We start from the raw sequence: 22,298 nt of genomic DNA on the forward strand, positions 1-22,298 counted from the left end.
TCCAGATGATTTTGTGATCTGCTTCAGCCATACTATGCAGTTCTAGGCATGACAGTTCATCTTTGTCAGACTCTATGTTGTCTGAATCTGTTTTACATTCAGTAACTTTATGCATTTGCTTAGATTTAAGTTTGAGAGTTTTCAGTTGGTTGTGCTTTTTGTCTGCCTTGCACATTCTCTCTATATGACCTTGTCTGGGACACTTTGACTATGCATGGCACAAACAAGCTCTTCCCTTAATGCAGCAGAAAGTCCATCTCTAAAGTCACAGTACTGGGAACGTTTGCAGACTTCTGCAATGTATTCGGAAATGCTTTCATCTTTCGACTGGTGCCATTTGTAAAATCTAAATTTCTCAGCTATTACCAACAGTTTAGGCCTCAAGTGATTTTGTAAAATTGTAACAATTTCATTGACAGTCTTGCTTGCTGGCTTTTCAGGAGTTACTAAGTTGTGTAAGAGACTGTAAATTCTTGGGCCCATTAAGCTAAGAAGCGTAGGAGCTTTCTTTTGCTCCTCCATATTGTTTGCATTACAATACAGTTCCACCTTCTGGAGATACGGCTCCCAGTTTTCATTAGTGCTATCAAATTCATCAAGTTTCCCGACTGAAGCCATCACTACGTTATTTTCACTTTAAATTCAGTGCGTCTTTCACTGTTATTGTGCACTGTACTCTTGAATTTGTTAGTATCTGTGACAGCTTTCTCGTGCTGTTTAACTCTTGCTGTTTCGTCCCGTAGTTGTCAGTGCAGTTCGCGATAGGTTTGTACAGACAGGTTCGCATTGGTCACCAATTTGTTGTGTCTGTGCACAACTACATATTGAATAAATAAAAGCATGCATACGGGAGATGGCTCTAACTGGTATATTCACATTGGAGCAAGAGAGAGAGAACAATGTACGTGGTAGACAAAGTGCATGTGCAAACAACAGATCAATACATTGTGCAAAGTGGGGGTGGGGGTTCATTGCTGTAAAAGAAATAGGCCCACACAGTACATTTATTCCTTAGATATTGGAGTCATAGAGCACTACGGCATTGAAACAGGCCTTTTGGCCCATCTAGTCCATGCTGAATTATTATTCTGGGGTGTTCTTTTAAGTGCAACATTGAAAGAAGCAAATGCAAAGAACCATTTTATTTTCTTTGAAGAGATTTTGAAAACCAATTTAGACCTTAATGAAAATACGATGCAGTCATAATGCTTCTGCTGCTACCCATTTTGCAGTTTTTTTTCTGTTGTTAGTGGAAATGGAACATGATTTTCTTCGTTCCTGGAAACACCGGTAATTATGTTATCCCTTTGAACATTAATTATGCTAACTTAAATTGGTTCTACATTTGCAGTGACATGTACAGTTAAGCATTGCTGGTTATAGTTAAATTACACTTACCTAAGAATTTAACAATGCAATAGAAGATAAAAGAAATAAAGGCTGAGATTTTAACAGTGAGTGCTTTCATTATAATGCATGTGAAGTCCGAACCAAGTGTAGTGGTTTGGTGAATACACCTCTGCAGTACCAAAAGCAGTGGAATGAGGCTGGAATAAAGTGGACATTGTAGTCAATCTACATCATGCATAAACACAAGAGGTTTTGCAGATGCTGGAAATCCAGAGCAACACACACAAAATGCTGGAGGAACTCAACAGGTCAGGTGGTATCTATGGAGAGGACTATAGCAGTTGATGTTTCAGTCCGACACCATTCTTCAGGACTGGAAAGGAAAGGGGAAGAAGCTAGTATAAAATGTGTGTGGGGGGTTGGGATGTGGAGGGAAGGTGTACAAGCTAGAAGGTGATAGATGAAGTCAGGTGAGGGAGAAGGTAGGTAGGTGGAGGATGGGATGCAGTGAGAAGCTGGGATGTGGTAGGTGGAAAAGGTAAAGCACAGAAGGAGAAGGAAGCTGACAGGAGAGGAGAGCGGACCAGGGGAGAAAGGGAAGGAGGAGAGGTATTAGAGGGAGGTGATAGGCATTTGAGGAGAGCAGAGTTAGAGTGGGGACTGCAAATCGAGAGATGGGAGACGGGGAGAAATTAAAAAAGTCAGAGAAATCAATGCTCATGCCATCATGTTGGAGACTACCCAGACAGAATATGAGATCTTGAGAGTGGCCTCATCATGGCAGGAGAGGAGGCCATGGACCAACATGTCGGAATGGGAATGGGGGTTGGAGGTAAAATGGTTAGCCATCAGGAAATCTTGCTATTTGCAAATGGAGTGAAAGTGCTCAACGTGCATATTGGTTTGCTTATTTTTTGTAAATTATGCATACAAATTCATAGCTCTTCTATATAAAATAGGAAAGATGAATTCTCCAGTGGGTTCTGCAGCAGATCATAACATAAAATGGAGAACCAATAAAGCTGATAATCTAATGCCAATTGATCTCACTAACTTTAACAGCAAATTTAAACTCTGTAACTTGAATTACATTATGGTATACTGGATGTCATCATATCCCTTCCAGAGTGTTTAGAAATCTGAGTGAAGCTCTCCAAATCTCTTTTACTATTTTTTAAAGTAATTAACCACCATAGTTCTATGATATATAGAGATAGGAGCCAGAAAGGGCTGGTAACATCATAAAAAATCCCAACTGCCCTACTCATGGACTGTTTGTCCCACTGCCATCAGAGAGGAGCCTTTGTAGCATCCATGCCAGGACCACTAGACTCAAAAACAGTTACTTACCCCGAGCAATAAGGCTGATCAGCACCCCCACATACAAGCCCACCCCTTCCCACCCCCACCACCACTAATTTGTCATTTCCTGTCAGAGTCACCTTATGTACAGATACTCCAGTACCTAGCATCACTTTATGGACATACAACCAATCTATGTCTGTAATCTATTTTATGTATTTATATTTATCTTGATTTTATTATTATAATTGTGTTCTTTATCTTGTATTTTTTTGTTGTGCTGCGTCAGATCCAGAGTAACAATTCTCCTTTACACTTGTGTACCGGAAATGATATAGATTCCTGAATCTTGAATCCTGAATTTGGATGGGAAATAGTTAACCTGCAATCATTTCCAGGGATTACAACACACATCAAAGTTGCTGGTGAATGCAGCAAGCCAGGCAGCATCTCTAGGAAGAGGTACAGTCGATGTTTCGGGCCGAGACCCTTCGTCAGGACTAACTGAAGGAAGAGGCTCTCGGCGAAGGGTGATGAAGGGTCTCGGCCCGAAACGTCGACTGTACCTTTTCCTAGAGATGCTGACTGGCTTGCTGCATTCACCAGCAACTTTGATGTGTGTTGTTTGAATTTCCAGCATCTGCAGAATTCCCCGTGTTTGCGTCCAGGGATTACAATCTTATTTCCTTACAAGTTTTTAGAAATCAATCTTTAATGAAGGGAGATGTGTTTGTGAAGATTAGTGGTCGGCTTTGAGTGACTTTGGTGTGGTTCAAACATTGACAAATACTCAAATCAAAGTATGCAAAGAAATTGTGGTCATTAAAATAAAAAAATATTAATTTCAACAAGAGCTGTACCTAATATATGAATGTAGTTATGAAGAAAGCATGACAACAGCTGTATTTCATTCAGAGTTTGAGGAGATTTGGTATGCCAGGAAAGACTCTAGGAAATTTCTACAGATATACTTTGCAGAGTATTCTAACTATTTGCTTCACCATCTGGTACGGAGGGGCCACTGCACAGGATCAGAAAAAGCTGCAGAAAATTGTAAATTCAGACAGCTCCATCATGGGCACTGGCCTCCCCAACACTGAGGACATCCTCAAAAAAGCGGCATCTATCAGTAGGGACCCCCATCACCCAGGACATGCCCTCTTCTCATTGCTGCCATCAGGGAGGAGGTACAGGAGCCTGAAGGTGCACGCTCATCATTTTAGGAGCAGCTTCTTCCCCTCCACTATCAGATTTATGAACAACTCACGAATAGTACCTCACTTTTATTTGCTCTCTCTTCCCACTATTTATTTAATTTATTTTTAAATTTACACTCCCTATGTAGAGCTATGGTTCAGAAGACTTTTGTACAGTACTGTATTTGTCAGTGTGGAGCGGAGAGCCAGTTTGTAAATCCGGCGGGAGCAAAGGTTGTTGAGAATGACGAGGGTGGGGCGCCACAGAAGGGGTGTGGGACAGATGGCAGAGAAGGAATGCCAGGGATGGGGGTGGTGTGGGTGCAGACACACCCAGCCCTGAGACAACAGGCAAGGTCATTTGATTCCAAACAATTGGTTTATTGATCATTCCAGGATGTCTCTCTGGTGCTTTCTGCTTAGACCATATGACCATAAGACATAGGAGTAGAATTAGGCCATCTGGCCCATCGTTCTGCTGTGCCATTCAATCATGGCTGATCCTTTTTTTTTTCTCCTCCTCAATCCCAGTCCTCGGCCTTCTCCCCATAACCTTTGATGCCATGTCCAATCAAGAACCTAGCAATCTCTGCCTTAAATACACCCCATGATCTGGCCTCCACAGCTGCATGTGGCAACAAATTCTACGAATTCACCACCCTTTGTCTCAAAAAATTTCTCAGCATCTCTGTTTTGAAAGGGCGCCCCTCTATCCTATGGCTGTGCCCTCTTCTCCTAGACTCTCCCACCATGGGAAACATCCTTTCCACATCTACTCAATGAGATCTCCTCCTCATCCTTCTGAATTCCAGTGAGTACAGACCCAGAGCCATCAAATGTTCCTCGTATGATAACCTTTTAATTCCTGGAATCATCCTGGAACCTCCTCTGGACCCTCTCCAATGCCAGCACATCCTTTCTAAGATGAGGAGCCCAAAACTGTTCACAATACTCAATGTGAGGCCTCACCAGTGCCTTATAAAGCCTCATCATCACATCCCTGCTTTTGTATTCTAGACCTCTTGAAATTATTGCCTTCCTCAACACCAACTCGACCTGCAAATTAACCTTCAGGGTGTTTTACACAAGGACTCCCAAGTCCCTTTGCATCTTAGATTCCTGGATTTTCTCCCTGTTTAGAAAATAGTCCGTATGTTTATTTCTACTACCAAAGTGCATGACCATGCATTTTCCAACATTGTATTTCATTTACCACTTTCTTGCCCATTCTCCTAATCTGTCTAAGTCCTTCTGCATCCTACCTGTTTCCTCAACACTACCCGCCCCTCCACCAATCTTCCTCCACTCTCCCTTCCCCTTTGCCCAACCATGATCTCATTGAAATTGACTGAATGTTGATAGGACTAGATAGGGTGGATATAGAGAGGGTGTTTCCTATGGTGGGGGTATCCAGAACAAGAAGGTACAACCTCAGAATTGAGGGGCTACCTTTTAGATCAGAGGTAAGGAGGAATTCTTTTAGCCAGTGAGTAGTGAATCTGTGGAATGCTCTGCCACAGACTGTGGTGGAAGCCAAATCCATGGGTATATTTAAGGCTGAAGTTGATTGTTTCCTGATCGGTCAGGGCACCGAGGATATGGCAAGAAGGAAGGTGCATGGGGTTGAATGGGATCTGGGATCAGCCACGATGGAATGGCAGAGCAGACTCGATGGGCTGAATGGCCTAATGCTGCTCCTATGTCTTAATGTCTTATGGTCTTATGATTCCCCTCTCCCTGCCCCCTTCCCATTCTCAGTCCACAAACAGACCACATCAGAATCAGATTTATCATCACTCACATATGTTATGAAATTTACTTACTTTGCAGCAGCAGTACAGTGCAATACATAAAATGACTACATCATCATCGTAATTATGTGGCATGTAGTATGATATGGCGATCATGGCTTTATAGATGACCAGGACCGTTCTCGGCAAACTTTTGTACATTGGTAGTTTGCCATTTCCTTCTTCTGGGGAAAAAATTACTACAGAAATGTGCAAAAGTCTTAGGCCCCCTAGCGATATATCTTTGTGCCTAAGACTTTTGCGCAGGACTGTTATTTGTTTCCTACTGTAATTTATGGGTTTTTTATGTTTTGCATTGTACTTTTGCATTGCCGCGAAGCAACAAATTTCACGACATATGTCAGGGATGACAAGCTTGTTTCTTATTCTGAGCCTTCAGCAAAATTGCAATTCAGCACTGGAACTTCCTGTTTATTTGCACTCTGTAATCTGATAAACTAGAGCATAAACAAATTTTTCATTGGAAATGAGTAGGAAATGCAGGAATAATTGCGTTACGCGTGGCTTGATAATACATCTAAACTTAGTTAAACTGTCACACTTAGACATCCAGACCTGCTGATGTATTGACATTGGCCTGTCATTATATCTTCCTTGGATGAGAACAGGAAGGAAGAGGCACAGGGCCAGCAAAATAAACTTTAAGTTTTATATTTGACTCTTTTAAATTGCAAATTAATTTTATTGTGTCGGTCAGAAGGATCGTTCCCAAACGACACATTTGAACAAGCATGTGGATAGGATAGGTTAAGAAAGGGGAATAAAATGAAAAGATTAGCTTTATTTGTCACACATACCTCAAAACATACAGTGAAATGTGTCATTTGCGTCAGATCAAATCCGCGGGACTTGCACTTGGGCCAAAAGTCGCCACGCTTCCAGCACCAACATGCCACAACTCTAACTCTGACCCTAATTGTACGTTTTTGGAACATGGGAGGAAACCAGAGCACGTACAGGGTCCCAGAGAGAATGTACAGACTCCTTACAGGCAGTGACCGGTATTGAATACTGATTCCTGATTCTTGTGTTAGGCACATGGCCAAATGGTTAAGGCGTTTGTCTAGTGATTTGAAGGTCGCTAGTTTGAGCCTCAGCTGTGGCAGCGTGTTTGGGTCCTTGAGCAAGGCACTTAATCACACATTGCTCAAGTCTGTGAGAGAGGTGGCGCCCCACACAGACTTCCAATCTGCGCCTTGTAAGGCATGAAAATGCCCCCCCCCCGACGCAAGCCTCTCATGGTCTGAGTCAATGTTCCCCCGCCCACCCCGATCTCTGGCTGGCTCTGTAAGGTGATGTGCTGATGTGCTTCCATACTGCCCCATACAAGGATATGAATCAAACGCCAGAGAAATGGAGCTGGGTTAGATGGACATCTTCATTAGCATAGATAAGTTGGGCTGAAGGGCCTGTTTCCCTGCTGAATAACTCTGAATCTAAATCACAAAAGCAGCTACCTCCACTCTCCTTGCACCGTATCTGTAGAATGGCCTACTGGTCAATCCCATGACCCTGTCCTCTTTTCAATGGACTGCATGATCTTCTTCCATGTCTTTGAAACATCTCTTGGATACAAGCAGGTAGTCGGGCCACTGGGAACCAAATGAATTGTAGAAGAGAAGAATCGCAAGCCTTGGAACCTGGATGAAGATCCTCATGCCAAAACTGCCAGGGAATCAAGGTTTGGGTTTCAGTCTTTCCTTTGCTCTTGAAAGTTAGAGGAATCCAGACTGTGGGGAACCTCACACCCCTATTTCGTCAACACCGGTGACTGTTTTAACGTTGACTTACCAATTACCTTAAACTTCTTTTGTAAATTTTGTTCTATCACAGCTTTGGTTTATGCTAACTTATCCAAATTCTAGCGGGCAGATTACGTTTGCAAATCTGTTATTCTTAAGAATTTTGGAGCCGTGCTGTCTGCCTCATACTTCCTTGGAATTTAAGCATTTGAAATAGTGATCTCCTGTTTATGAAGGATTCCATGTATCTATCAAATTGCAGGTTTAATTTTATCTTGTTCCTGCTGTTATTACAGCAAGAAACCTGGTATAATGGCTGTGAAATAATTTTTTTCCAAGATCAAGAACACTACAGCACAGAAACAGGCTTCCTCTGGCAGCTCATTCCATATTCACACCATTCTCTGAGTAAAAAAGTTTTTCCTCAGGTTCCCTTAAATAGTATTCTTTTTAATCTAGTGAGGCATGCACTTATGACGTAGTGCCGTAATGATGTATGCCATTCACGTACTCCATACATATAACCCATAATGAATTATGTAAACAGAGAATGCTTAATCAGACAATATATTTACAATATTACTCGAATATTACTGAAATATTAAATTCACGACACTGTCTTACCAAACCTCAGTGGAAAATGCCTTCCTGCATTTACCCCATTCTTACCCCTAAAACTTTTGTATACCTCTATCAGATCTCCCCTCATTCGCCTATGCTTCAAGGAATAAAGTCAAGTGACTGGTGGAATATGAAGTTAGAGCAAATCTTTTTAATTCCCCAAATTGTGCAGAAACTTTTGATATTGACTTAGTTTGGTGTCCATCATGTAAAAACAAAAAAAAAAATCTGTGGGAAATTTGTTCTTTTAAATTTACTAGGTTGTGCTTATGTCAGCAGATGTTGACACTGAAATACTTAAGAGCAATAATGTAATATTTAGGCAATTGGAAATTGATCCCAATTTAAAGAGTTCATGGAATTATCCTTTGGGGGGGAGCCACTAAATATATCCTGCCCCGTTCATTATCACCCTCCCACTCCTGATCAATTGCCAAGATGTTTATCCAAAGGTTCCCATAAAAATCTTCCAAGAACACCCACTGTTTCTCCTCACCCTTTTGAGCCTCCAAGTCAGTGATAGAGAGCATTTCTTCCTTGATACTTGCATCAGGAAGAAGCCATCGGGATTTTCAAGTCCTTATCTAATGTGTATCTTGAATTGTTTATAGCTATTTTCCTGACAGCATTCAGAGAGTTGCTGCCCTTGAAGGATCTCAATTGCAAACTTGTGATTCATCTTTATAAATGTCAGCTCATTTCATGCATAAGTATTTCTTGAAAGAGCAAATTAAGACCAGTATTAGAGAATTTTAATCTGAAAAGATGAATGTTCCTTCAGGTAAATGGTAGATTTGTGCTCCTTCACATAGTAAGATATTAAGGGCTCCTTTTCCTGTTGAATCAGGTACCGATTATTTTGCTGAATAACATTAAGTCTGCTCACTTTTTGTCTGTGTAAACATCAGGTCAGTTTGAGGGCAGTGTGGAGGGCTGGGATTAGTCATTTAAAAGCAAATAAGAGTCCTGATACCATTCCAGTCTGTAATCTTTTATACAGCGCAGCACAACAGTGAAATAAATCATATATAAATAATGAGTATTAGAACATTTTGTTTGCTTTTGTCATGTTTTGACTGCAAAAGACAGGATCTCTTATTCCTTGTCTCCTTAAGCTGGAGTTCAAAGTGATCAAATACCATTTGCTTTTGTTTTCTCAGAGAACCTAAGGTTACTGAATGATAAAGTGATGAATTACTTTCAGCTCAAGAGCGGGATTTCGGTTTAGTTTAGTTGTCTGTGATAACAGCTTTCCCTTCTCAGAGAGTTTGCACTCCTCATTGAAATTAAGTTTTGATTCCTCTGCATGAGAGTGGTGAGCTGGACAGTTCAGTCTGCCTCGCAGACAGGTCAATGTTAGGGGAGAGCCAGCTCTTCTGACTGAAGCATATTATTGTGTTGACCGCAGTGCTGCTGGTTGAATCACAGGAGATGGAACCGGGGGCAGGGCTGGAACTCTTCGGACTTGCTTTGCTCTGCACTGTATTCCACAATCGGATCTGCGCTCATCACCCTCCAGCAGCTCCCTCTTCAAACTCCTCTCCTCACCTTCCTCAATCCCCTGTTTGCTTCCACCTATCACCCACCTGCCTCCTTCTCCCAACACCACCGCTCTCCCTCACCCCTGGTTTCATCTGGTGGTGGAAGTGTGGTGACACTTGCAGATGACGCAGCACAATACTCCCTAACTTCACTCTGTCTTGTGATGTAGTGTACATGTGACAAATAAATAAATCTAATCGTTATCACCTTTTAAAATCTTTTCTTTGTCTGCCCACCCTCCTTCACTCCCCCTCGGTCTATCTGGCCACCATCTCAGCCGTCTGCCTCCCCTCTCTATTTTTATGTTTTCTTCCCTCTCCACTCTCTGTCCCAATGTAAGGTTATGTCCCGAAACACCAAGTTCCACCCCCCCCCCGCACACCCCAGCAACCCCCACAGATGCTGCTCAAATCGCTGAATTCGGAATCAGAATTGGGTTTGATATCATTGGCATGTGGTGTGAAATTTATTGAGTTTGCGGCAGCAGGTCAATGAAATACATAATAATAGACCATAAGACCACAGGACCATAAGACAAAGGAGCAGAAGTTGGCCATTCGGCCCATCAAGTCTGCTCCGCCATTTTATCATGAGCTGATCCATTCTCCCATTTAGTCCCACTCCCCCACCCTCTCACCATAACCTTCGATGCCTTGGCTACTCAGATACCTATCAATCTCTGCCTTAAATACATCCAATGACTTGGCCTCCACTGCCATCCGTGGCAACAAATTCCATAGATTCACCACCCTCTGACTAAAAAAATTTCTTTGCATCTCTGTTCTGAATGGGCGCCCTTCAATCCTTAAGTCATGCCCTCTTGTACTAGACTCCCCCATCATGGGAAACAATTTTGCCACATCCACTCTGTCCATGCCTTTCAACATCCGAAATGTTTCTATGAGGTCCCCACTCATTCTTCTAAACTCCAAGGAATACAGTCCAAGAGCGGACAAATGTTCCTCATATGTTAACCCTCTCATTTCTGGAATCATTCTAGTGAATCTCCTCTGAACCCTCTCCAACATCAGCACATCCTTTCTTAAGTAAGGAGCCCAAAACTGCCCACAGTACTCCAAGTGAGGTCTCACCAGCGCCTTATAGAGCCTCAACATCACATCCCAGAGAATAGGGAGAGAAAAAAATGCAAGTTACTGTAAATATATGTACATATTTATATAAAGTAGTTAAGTTCAATAGTGCAAAAAAAAAGAAATTAAAAAATGTTAAGGGAGTGTTCATAGGTCCAGAAACTGGATGGCGGAGCAGAGGGGGGTAGGAAGAAGCTGTTCCTGAATCATTGAGTATGTGTCTTCAAGCTTCTGTACCTCCCTTCTGATGGTAGCATTGAGAACAAGGCATGATCTGGGTGATGGGGGTGCTGAATGATGGACAACAACTTTTTGAGGCATTGCTCCATGAAGATGTCTTGGATACTATGGAGGCGAGTGTTTTGATAGAATTCCTCCAGTGGGTTGCTTTTAGCTTCAGTTTCTCTGTGTTGCCCATTCAGAGCAGAGATGCGAAGAAATTTTTTTAGCCAGAGGGTGGTGAATCTATGGAATTTGTCACCACGGGCAGCAGTGGAGGTCAAGTCATTGGGTGTATTTAAGTCAGAGGTTGATAGGTATCTGAGTAGCCAGGGCATCAAAGGTTATGGTGAGAAGGCAGAGGAGTGGGACTAAATGGGAGAATGGATCAGCTCATGATAAAATGCTGGAGCAGACTCGATGGGCCGTATGGCCAACTTCTGCTCCTTTGTCTTGTCTTATTTCCTCTAGCTCTAATAACCATTTCTAACTCCTGTTGGCGGCATAGTAACATAGCAGTTAGTGCAATTGCTCTACAGCAGCAGCCAGTGATCACCAAATCAGGGTTTGATTCCTACTACTGTCTGTAAGGAGTTTGTACGTTTTCCTTGTAACCCCTGCGTTTCCTCCCGCTGCTACGATTTCCTCCCACGTTCCAAAGATGTACGGTTAGGTTTTGGGATGGGATGTTGGATTCCGCAAGGATCATCATGTTCTGGAGACCCCAAGGGTGATGCCGTCTGGAGATGAGCTCCTGGTCATGTCACCCATAGTGGTGCGGTCCAGGGGGAGGTTCCAGATGAAGAGTGATCCAACCAAGACTTAACGGTGGAGCTAATGGAAGATGATGACACATCACAAATGGCAGTGGATGTGGAGGAAGGCTCAAGTTGTCTTGCATTCCATGCCACTAAAACCTAAACCCGATCTATCAAGGACCGTGTGGTGACTGCCTGTGCATCAGCCTCCCCACGTTAAACAAAGTCAAGTACAGACATTCTCCATTAAGGGAACAGCCCCTGCGGCAGAACATCACTCTCAATATGAGTGATCGCACTACTACTACGTGGGCACTGGAGCTGTGATGACACCTGCCCCCAACACAATCCACACTGTAGTGATTTGATGCAAATTTCTATTTTGCATTTTGCTATATATTTTGACGTACAAGTGACCATTAAATCTTATTTTTAATCATTACTTAACAATTTGACTTCAACTGTACTCTGTAATAGAGGATTTCACAGGTTCCACCATTCTCTTGTGGGAAGAAGTTTCTCCTCATGTCAATATTAAATTATTTATTGACCAGATATGGTGATTCCTGGACTTGGACTCTACTTCCATCAGGAAGATGTCTCCTGCATCTGATCTGGTGGGTTTGTTCTGTGAGGAGAAGCAAAGCAGCATTTAGAAGATTGAAAGGATGTTTCAATAGACAATAGACATTAGGTGCAGGAGTAGGCCATTCGGCCTTTCGAGCCAGCACCGCCATTCACTGTGATAATGGCTGATCATCCACAATCAGTACCCCGTTCCTGCCTTCTCCCCATATCCCTTGACTCCGCTATCATTAAGAGCTCTATCTAACTCTTTCTTGAAAGCATCCAGAGAATTGGCTTCCACTGCCTTCTGGGGCAGAGCATTCCACAGATCCACAACTCTCTGGGTGAAAAAGTTTTTCATCAACTCCATTCTAAATGGTCTACCCCTTATTCTCAAATTGTGGCCTCTGGTTCTGGACTCCCTCAATATCGGGAACATGTTTCCTGCCTCTAGCGTGTCCAATCCCTTAATAATCTAAAATGTTTCAATAAGATCCCCTTTCAGTCTTCTAAATTCAAGTGTATACAAGCCCAGTCGCTCCAATTTTTCAAGATATGACAGTCCCGCCATCCTGCGGATTAACCTCGTGAACCTACGCTGCACTCCCTCAATAACAAGAATGTCCTTCCTCAAATTTGGAGACCAAAACTGTACACAATACTCCAGGTGTGGTCTCACCAGGGCCCTGTACAACCGCAGAAGGACCTCTTTGCTCCTATACTCAACTCCCCTTGTTATGAAGGCCAACATGCCATTAGCTTTCTTCACTGCCTGCTGTACCTGCATGCTTATTTTCAGTAACTGATGAACAAGGACACCTAGATCTCGTTGTACTTCCCCTTTCCCTAACTTGACACCATTCAGATAGTAATCTGTCTTCCTGTTCTTGCCACCAAAGTGGATAACCTCACATTTATCCACATTAAACTGCATCTGCCATGCATCTGCCCACTCACCCAACCTGTCCAAGTCATCCTGCATTATCACGACATCCTCCGCACATTTCACACTGCCACCCAGCTTTGTGTCATCTGCAAATTTGCTGATGTTACTTTTAATCCCCTCATCTAAATCATTAATGTATATTGTAAATAGCTGCGGTCCCAACACCGAGCTTTGTGGTACCCCACTAGTCACTGCCTGCCATTCTGAAAGGGACCCGTTAATCCCTACTTTTTGTTTCCTGTCTGCCAACCAATTTTCTATCCATGTCAGTACCCTACCCCCAGTACCGTATGCTCTAATTTTTCCCACTAATCTGCTATGTGGGACCTTATCAAAGGCTTTCTGAAAGAACAGGTACACTACATCCACTGGCTCTCCTTTGTCCATTTTCATAGTTACATCATCAAAAAATTCCAGAAGATTAGTCAAGCATGAATGTTCAGAATTCTTATGGAGCCTTGCATTGTAGATGTAAAGGATGATATTTCATGTATAACTAGGACTCATGGTCTCGAAATAAAGGACCAGCCACGAGGAGCAGAGATTCTGCGAAATTTCTTCATCTAGAGCAGGGGTTCCCAACCTGGGGGTCCATGGCATTAAAAAAGTTGGGAACCCCTGATCTGGAGCATATTGAATCTTCAGAATTCCCTTCTCAAGTGTTATGGATGCTCTGTTCGTGTGTCTGTTCCTGATGGAGATAGGTAAACGTTTAGACATTCAGACTCAGAATATGGTGCTAGTGCAAGAAAAATGTGCTGATGTGCAAGATCAGGATTGATCTTATCAGGTGGCAGAGCAGAGACAAGGGGCAATTGGCTTTCATCTGCTTCCGTTTGTTATGTTCCAATGCTTGGGTTTCAAAGTTCGAAGTGAATTTATTATCAAAGTCTATCTGCCATATATAACCTTGAGGTTCATCTTACAGGCAGCTACAAAACAGAGAGACAATAGAACACACAAAAATCCGCACACATCAAAGACCATTAAACATCCAAAGTGCTAAAAAAGAACAACTTGTGCAAACAATGGAAAAAAAATTAAGTAAATAATGCACAGAACATGAACCGCAGAGTGTCCAAAACTGAGTACACAGCTGTTGTGAGTGAATCTGGTCCAGGAGCTTGATGGCTGCGGGCCAGGAACTACTCCCAAATGTGGTAGTGTAGACCCAAGGCTTGTACACCAGCCAGTGAGAAGCGAGGGAGACGAGACATGCTCAAATGAGGGATCTGGGCTGACATAGAGAATTCAGCTGAACATTGGCTTGCCCTCCACTCCTGGCCTTGTAGCTTAAACTGGCTAAACATCGGTTTGTTTCCTGCTCAATCCGGCCTGCAGTCCGCCCCAGCAATGGCCGCCATGGCAATAGTCGTACCTGCATTCTCGAGAGTCCAGTTCGCTGAATTGCTCAGGAGACTGTAAAAACACCAGATCATCAGACCGTTCCAAAGCACGCCTTCCAAAGGGAAGTTACAGGCCGTGGATTGCAGTGATCATATTCTAAAAGAAATATATCTAGTAGAATACCTAGTAGTTTCGTCAGCTGTCTATAAAATGTTGCCATATATCACCAGTGCCATCTTGGGTTTGACTGAATTCTTCAGCAAATTCTCATGAGGCTTGGTGAGAGGAAGACAGTTTGAAATGGAGCAGTGCCAATTTATGATAATGACATGATATTGCAAGAAACCTACTGGATCCTTATAAGTGTGACTCATTAAATCAAAACCGACATTAAGCAAGTCTTGTTGCCTGTTGCATTGACTTGAAGTTGGGCTGTTCAAGTTGTACATCGGTTTTGTGGTGATAGGTTGGTAGGTAGCAATGGCACTGATATGAGATTCATAAGAGCTCTATCAGAATCAAATTGCCATTGGTGTACATTCAGTGTCCACTTTAGTAGGTACACCTGCTTGTTAATGCAAAAGCTAATCAGCCAGTCATGTGGTAGCAACTTTATGCATAAGAGCATGCAGACATGGTCAAGAGGTTCAGTTGTTGTTCCGAACAAACATCAGAATGGGGGAGAAATGTGATCTAAGTAACTCCGAGTATCTCAGAAACTGCTGATTTCCTGGGATTTTCATGCATGACTGTCTCTAGTGTGTACAGAAAATGGTGCGAGAAACAAAAAAAATTCTCGTGAGTGGCAGTTCAATGGGTCTGAGAAAGGTCAGAGAAGACCACAAACATATACTCAGTGGTAACATTATCAGTTCCCTCTGGAATGTATCTCCAACAAATGTAGGTGGCTATGCGTGTGTTCTTTACTTCTATCCTGGATAATGCAAAGTATGTAGAAAGTCCCAAGGAGGTATGTTGGATTGTTAGAACATGTGCAGCTGGTTGACTTGGTGAAATGTTTACAAAGTGACTGTGCATATAAACATTCACAACATACAGTTTACAGTGAATGGTGCAAAAAAATCCCCCCAAAAAACATCCAGAGAGCGACAGTTTTGTAGGCGAAAATGAGAGCGGTCAGAGGAGAATGGCCAGACTGATTCAAGCCGACAGGAAGGTGACAATAACTCACTGACAACGTGTTTCAGCAGTGGTGTGCAGAAGAGGATCTCTGAATGCTCAGCTCATCGAACTTTGAAATGGATGTGCTACTGCAACAGAAGACCATGAACCTGAGGAGGAGGTACCTAATAGAGTGGCCACTGAGTGTAGTTGACATGAAATTCATTGATTTGCAGCAGATGTACAGTGCGAAGATAAAAATACTATAAAGACGTTTATTTTCCGCTCCAGTCTAAATGATTAACTCTTTATACTGATGCAGAAGGATATAATGTAGGTATGACAAAAGCCTGCTTAATGGATTGAAAAATGCAGGTTCTGAGGAACTGGGAAAAAACATGGAATGATAAAATGCTGTAGAACAATAGGAGACTTTAAAAAAGTTCCTCAGTAGCATGCAGGCAAATTTATATCTTATTAGAAAGAAAGAAAGAACTATACATTCATACAACTCCATAGATGAATAGAGGCATACAGTAACAATTGGTTATAAAAGACCCCTGCAGCGTAACATCAGTGGGAGGAAAATAATGGAATATCTAGTAAGGGAGAGGAGCAGAACAGGCAGAAATGAAAAGTATAAAAAGATTTTCACATAGTGAGATCATGCTTATTCAAGTTCAATGGTTTGAATAAGAAACAGAGAGCATTTCATGCCTATCTCTCCTAACACTGTTTATCTGTATAAATTCTATATCTCTGTGTCCCCCACATGTGTGTATAACTGTTAAAATGCCCTTTAAATTTTATTACTGTTCCTGCTTCCACCACCTTTTATGGCTGCTTATTCTAAATATTATTTGTCCCCTTTCTGTGTGAAAAATTTACCCCTCAGTCCTCCCCTGTACCTCCTTTCCCTCACTCTAAACCCATGGTCTTTGGTACATGGGAAAATAAAGCGCTAACTTGAGAGATAGTATCATCAGTAAATGAATGAAAGTATGATTTAATGAACTGTGGGGAAGGCATCAGAAACTCTCTATTCTCTATATCCACCAAAGTCCCCTCTAATTTCTCGATATCTACCAATGTTCCCTCTAATTTTTTTTAAATGGCTACATGGATCATTACTTTGAGCAGGAAATTTTTACACAGCCTGAAAACTGTGCAGCATTTTAAACTGTACCGCCATTCAGTGGGCCGGCGGTTTCTTAACAATGAGCTACCAACCTCCATTCTGTGTTTATTGTTACAATTTGTAGCAGTGTTGTAACTTGAAACACTGACAATGTAAGCGTGGTGAAGCTCTGAAATGTTTCAAAGTAAAGGTTGTGCTATGTTTATTATTTAGAAAACTTCTGAGTTATATTCATTAATGCATAATTAATTACAGGGTACCACAATTATATTAACATAGATTTCAAAATTATATTAGCATAACTTTAAAATTGTATTAACAGTATATAAAAGAAAATTCCAGCTGCGCAGCTACAAAGGCTATGTGTGCGGGAGCATTTCCATTACTTCATGGCTGAGCACACACACAGCTTAGAGGTAACAGTGCCTCTTATAATTTTATGTACCTCTATCATGTCACCTCCCAGTCTTCTTCGCTCCAAAGAAACAGATTTAGCTTATCCAATCACTTCTGATAACTCAAACCCTCCAATCCAGGTATCCAACGTCCTTGTGAATCTTTTCTTTAGCTGCTCCAGCTTAGTCACACCCTTTCTGTAGTGTGGTGACTAGAAATACACGCATTTACCTTAACTAGAGTACAAAAAAATAATTGCATGTGACAATTTAGGTGTGGTTTTGCACAAAAATTGTGTGGAATTGCAGGAAGACTTGCTCAACCCTGCTTCCAACCCTCTGACACAAAAGACCACCAGTCCTTTTCTCTCATTTCTGATCCATTGAACTATATGTTTTGTGAACCACAGCACATAGATTCCACTGTACATCAGGGATCAAAGGTCAACTATATTCTCCATATACATTCACATGTATTAGAAATCTGCTGCAATGCATTGATGTGACATGCAGCATAAAGCAGCAACTTTCAACAATTATAAAAACAAAAGGTATAGAGAAATGTATACGTACTGAAGTTCTTTTTCTTCGCAACGATCCACAAAAACAGAGGAGTGTCCTAAAGAATGAATGACAGTTAAATGTTCGAACCCCAAAGCCACCCCCCCAGTTCCCCTCTCCCACGCGTATGCAGCAGCAAAGCAACGATACCCCCTCCCCCACCAGCAAAAAAAGCATCGGCACCCCCCACCAAGCATTCAAGCGTGCAGCAAAGCATCAATAAAGACACAGACTTGCAGTACCCCAAAGACTTATTCACCCGGTAATTTGACATACCACAGGCTCTCATTCTCCCTAATAAGGGAGAAAGAGGTATCCCCATTTCACAGCGAGAGGGAAGACATAACAAACAACTCGCTGATTTACGATGTTAAAAGTCCGTTGCATTACTTTTTCCAAGCTCTGTGCCCAAAGATCTTGGGTCTCTGGGCACACAGCTAGCTGTCAACTTGTTGCTTTCAATCTTCTGTCGCCCACATCACACCGATCTGCGGAGGCACCAACCTCAAGTCCACCCACCTCCAGAGCCACGAAATCCCGGAACCTTAAAGGTGTGTTAGTCTTCTAGGCCATGTCCTTGGTATGTTGAATAATGGCCAGTCCTGAGACCCTGAGAGTGGGTCCCATTGCCGCAAAGAACCGAAGTCAGCATGTAACTCCAGGTCAGGGTCTTCAAAAGAACACTGAAAGGGAAAAATAGAGATATTAAAGACAGAAACACAGCTGTTTCCAAAGATGCAAGCGAAGGAGTCGCCGTAAGCGCCAGCTTCTCCTAAGCTTCACGGTTAAAGTAGGGATATGGAATTAAATATGCATAAGTACATAAATACCAACATCTATCTACAATGTGCACAGCATTGTTATCAAAAAGTGGTTTAAAGTGTTTACTCAGTGCAGTGCAGTGACTGAGGTCATAGATGGAGGGTGGTGGGGGTTGCTGTCTAGTATGGTTGATCAGATTAACCGCCTGGGGGAAGAAACTTTCAAAATGGTGTGAAGCTTCTGTTTTAATAGCCCCATAGCACTTTCCAAAAGGGAGTTTTTGGAAAGGGCAGTTTGCTGGTTGGGTGGTTCTGCCATGATTTTTCCTGCCCATTTCCCTGTCCTGGACACATACAAGTCCTGCAGACAAAGAAGCATCAATATCAACATACATTTGATGAGGAAAAAGTATTCTTTTTTTTATTTATCCCATGAAATTAACCAAATTACATTTGTTCCACATTATGTGTCCCATTTGGTTCCTCTTGCCTTCTCTCGACATGTCCTTATCCACTTTACAGACATTTGGTGCCCTCCTCTCTTCTCATCTAATTTTGTTAGAACAAATAGAAAGTGAGATATGTAGATTGAGAAGCCTGGGATTAAGTATATTGCTTAGTGCCTTGAACAGAGCAGTGGTGATGGCTAATGGCTTTAGAATTGAAAATGATAGCATCACATGACTGAATAAATTATGGGCCGTTTCTATCATAAAATAGTTTATTTTTTAAATGGGATGAATTCTTGGATCACTTTGCACTGAAATATATCATCCAGGGACATACTCACAGCGCAGCAGATCTGGCTGGTAGTCTGCAAATTATATATAATCCTTTGTAATATGACTTACATATATTGAGGTCTATTACAACATACAATCAGATTATGATGATAATCTCAAGTGAATTCCTTTCTGTTTTATTTTAACAGAAAGATTAGTTTACTTGAAATAAAATAATTGAATTTACATTCGCATTGAAATTGAGACTGAGTATGAATGCTGGGATGTCCAACTTTAGCAAGCAATTGTTAACTTTTGAACTGGTCCTGCAAAATTTTGGCCAGCATTTCATTGTCCTTTTTAGATTGCAATCATATTTCAAAGTTCAAATTGGCTTTGAAATTAATTATGCATTTAAAGTTCAAATTAAATTCATTATCAAAATATTTAAATGTCAATATATACGACCCTGGCATTTATTTTCTTGCCGCGAGTTGCAGGAACAAAGAAATTGATAGAATCAATGAAAAAGTGCACACAAACAAAGACTGACAAACAACCAATCTGTAAAAGACAAACTTTGAAAATACAAAAAATAATAAATAAATAATACTGAGAACATGAATTGTAGAGTCCCTGAAAGTCAGTCCATAGGTTGTGGAATCAGTTCAGTGTTGAGGTGAATGAGGTTATCCACAATGGTTCAGGAGACTGATAGTTGAAGGGTAATATCTGTTATAATAACTAAATATCTATTTCGATAGATTAATTATCATAGAACTATAGATCACCACATATTGACATTTTTCGTAGAGCAGACTTGGTCAACATTGACAAAACTGGAAGAAAATGAAAAGGAGTTACATTTGTCATGAAAGTGACTGTTAATTTTATATCATGTTATGCTTAATACTAATTGTGTGTTTGCATTTCTATATTTTACAGGTATGAGGATACTAGTGACTTTGCTATTAGATACTCTGCCTATGTTAGGCAATGTTCTTCTCCTTTGTTTTTTTGTCTTCTTTATATTTGGGATCGTCGGAGTGCAGCTCTGGGCTGGACTGCTGAGGAACAGATGTTTTTACGAAGACAGCTTTGCAATGTAAGTCATCTCTCTAAAGTCGCTTAAACTGCAGGCAGCATTGTTCTTGTAAGAAGTTTTGAATTTCTAACGTGAAGTGGATGACAGTGTTCTAAAATCGTTGGCCCTGTTGCAGAATCACATGCATAAAACTTTATTTGCCATATGCATTTATATGTAATAGTAAATTCCTAATAGATGTGTGTATATATATACATAGCAAATAAAGTTGATTTTTGATCCTAAAATAATCTATAATAAAGTACTGTGTACTTTATGCACGTATATGTAGCTAAAGTGCCTAAGACTTTTGCAAGGTACTAAACTAGTCAGGATGGAATTGAGAGTGAGTTTGTAAATTGAGTGAGAACAAAGGATGTTTGGAATGGCGAGAGTGGAGCACTACAGGAGTGGTGTGGGATAGGTGGCAGAGAAGGCATGCTGGGGAAAGGAACACAAATGGCACAGGTACAGACACACCCAGCCCTGAGAGACCAGGCAAGATCATTTGATTCCAAACAACTGATCATTACAGAATATCTTTCTGGTGCTTCCCGTTCCTTCCCCTCTTCCTTCCCCTTTGCCCAAACATGATTCCCCCTCTCCCTGTCCCCTTCAAACTCTCAGTCCACAATGGAGACCCATATCAGAATCAGGTTTTGTTACCAGGTTCGGATATGGCCCAAGTGTGTAGTGAGAGGCACTGAAGCAGGTCGATAGTTCACAAAACTTTAATGTGAACAGTGTTAAAGGGAAAATAAAACAATAAATGCTAGGCCAAATAGGGCCGTTAACTAAAACTCTCAAATGGAAAACAAAGCCTACACTGCGGCTGAAAAGGAAATCTAAATATTAAACGAGTATCGCTGGTCTTCAGAGTCAGTTGACTCGAAAGTCCAATTTCTCAGAGAAGGCCGACAGCAAACAGGCAGTGAAGCATTGCTGTGCTCTGTCCAAGTGTCGACAAGCACTATGGTGACAAGTATGGAGTTAAATGCTATCACGATTAAATAATAATTAGCATGCAACTTCACAAGCGCAATTGCTGTATCTACTGCGCTGCCGAATCCGTAGTTGTGACATGTTTATCATCGCTCATATATGTCATGAATTTTTTTTTGTGGCAGCAGTACAGTGCAATACATAAAATTGCTACAGTACTGTGCAAAAGTCTTACGCACCCTAGCTATGTGTGCTGTATTTTCTAAACAAAATACATAGGAAGCCGTGTCTGATTTGGATGAGTATTTTTTCAGTGAAACCCAATAACCTGTTAAAGAATCTGTAAGAGTAATGTACTGTGGACCTGCACTTGTAATGAGGTGCTTTCCACAGTATGTGGAGGGGTATTTTTACCAGATTAAATGAGAACTTCATCTTCCATTGTAAAGGATTCTGGACTTGATCATTGCAAATATTGCAGAGAGCTATTCATTCCTTTACTCTTGCAACTCCAAGATGATACCTCTGCACTTGTAGAATATTAAACACAAAATAATCTGCAGATACTGGGGTCAAAGCAACATCACAAAACGCTGGAGGAACTCAGCAGGTCCGGCAGCATCCGTGGAAAAGATCTTCTGGTAATTCCCTCCCCCTCCCTTCCCCTATCCCTATGTCACTCTGCCCCCTCCCCCAGCTGCCTATCACCTCCCTCATGGTTCCACCTCCTTCTACTACCCATTGTGTTTTCCCCTATTCCTTCTTCACCTTTCCTGCCTATCACCTCCCTGCTTCCCCTCCCCCACCCCTTTATCTTTCCCCTTACTGGTTTTTCACCTGGAACCTACCAGCCTTCTCCTTCCCACCCTCCCCCCACCTTCTTAATAGGGCCTCTGCCCCTTCCCTCTACAGTCCTGACGAAGGGTTCCGGCCCGAAACGTCGACCGATCTTTTCCATGGATGCTGCCCGACCTGCTGAGTTCCTCCAGCGTGTTGTGAGTGTTACTTGTAGAATATTACTTTGAGCTCTGAAAAATGCAAGAGCTTGAAATTGAACAGTGCAAGTAAGTGGAATGAGAGG

The 22,298-nt window shown here is 41.8% G+C and overlaps 1 protein-coding gene across 2 annotated transcripts in view; it reads left to right on the top strand.

The window, feature by feature from the left end:
* cacna1ha (calcium channel, voltage-dependent, T type, alpha 1H subunit a) overlaps positions 1-22,298 on the top strand; it is a 647,795-nt gene that overhangs the window by 297,433 nt on the left and 328,064 nt on the right. For both annotated transcript variants that reach the window (XM_063059309.1, XM_063059307.1), the window contains exon 6: positions 20,137-20,296. In XM_063059309.1, coding sequence (XP_062915379.1) covers positions 20,137-20,296 — 160 coding nt within the window. The remainder of the gene's footprint in view (positions 1-20,136; positions 20,297-22,298) is intronic.

The sequence above is a fragment of the Mobula hypostoma genome, chromosome 9 (assembly GCF_963921235.1).
Source record: "Mobula hypostoma chromosome 9, sMobHyp1.1, whole genome shotgun sequence".
NCBI classification, from domain to species: Eukaryota; Metazoa; Chordata; class Chondrichthyes; order Myliobatiformes; family Myliobatidae; genus Mobula; species Mobula hypostoma.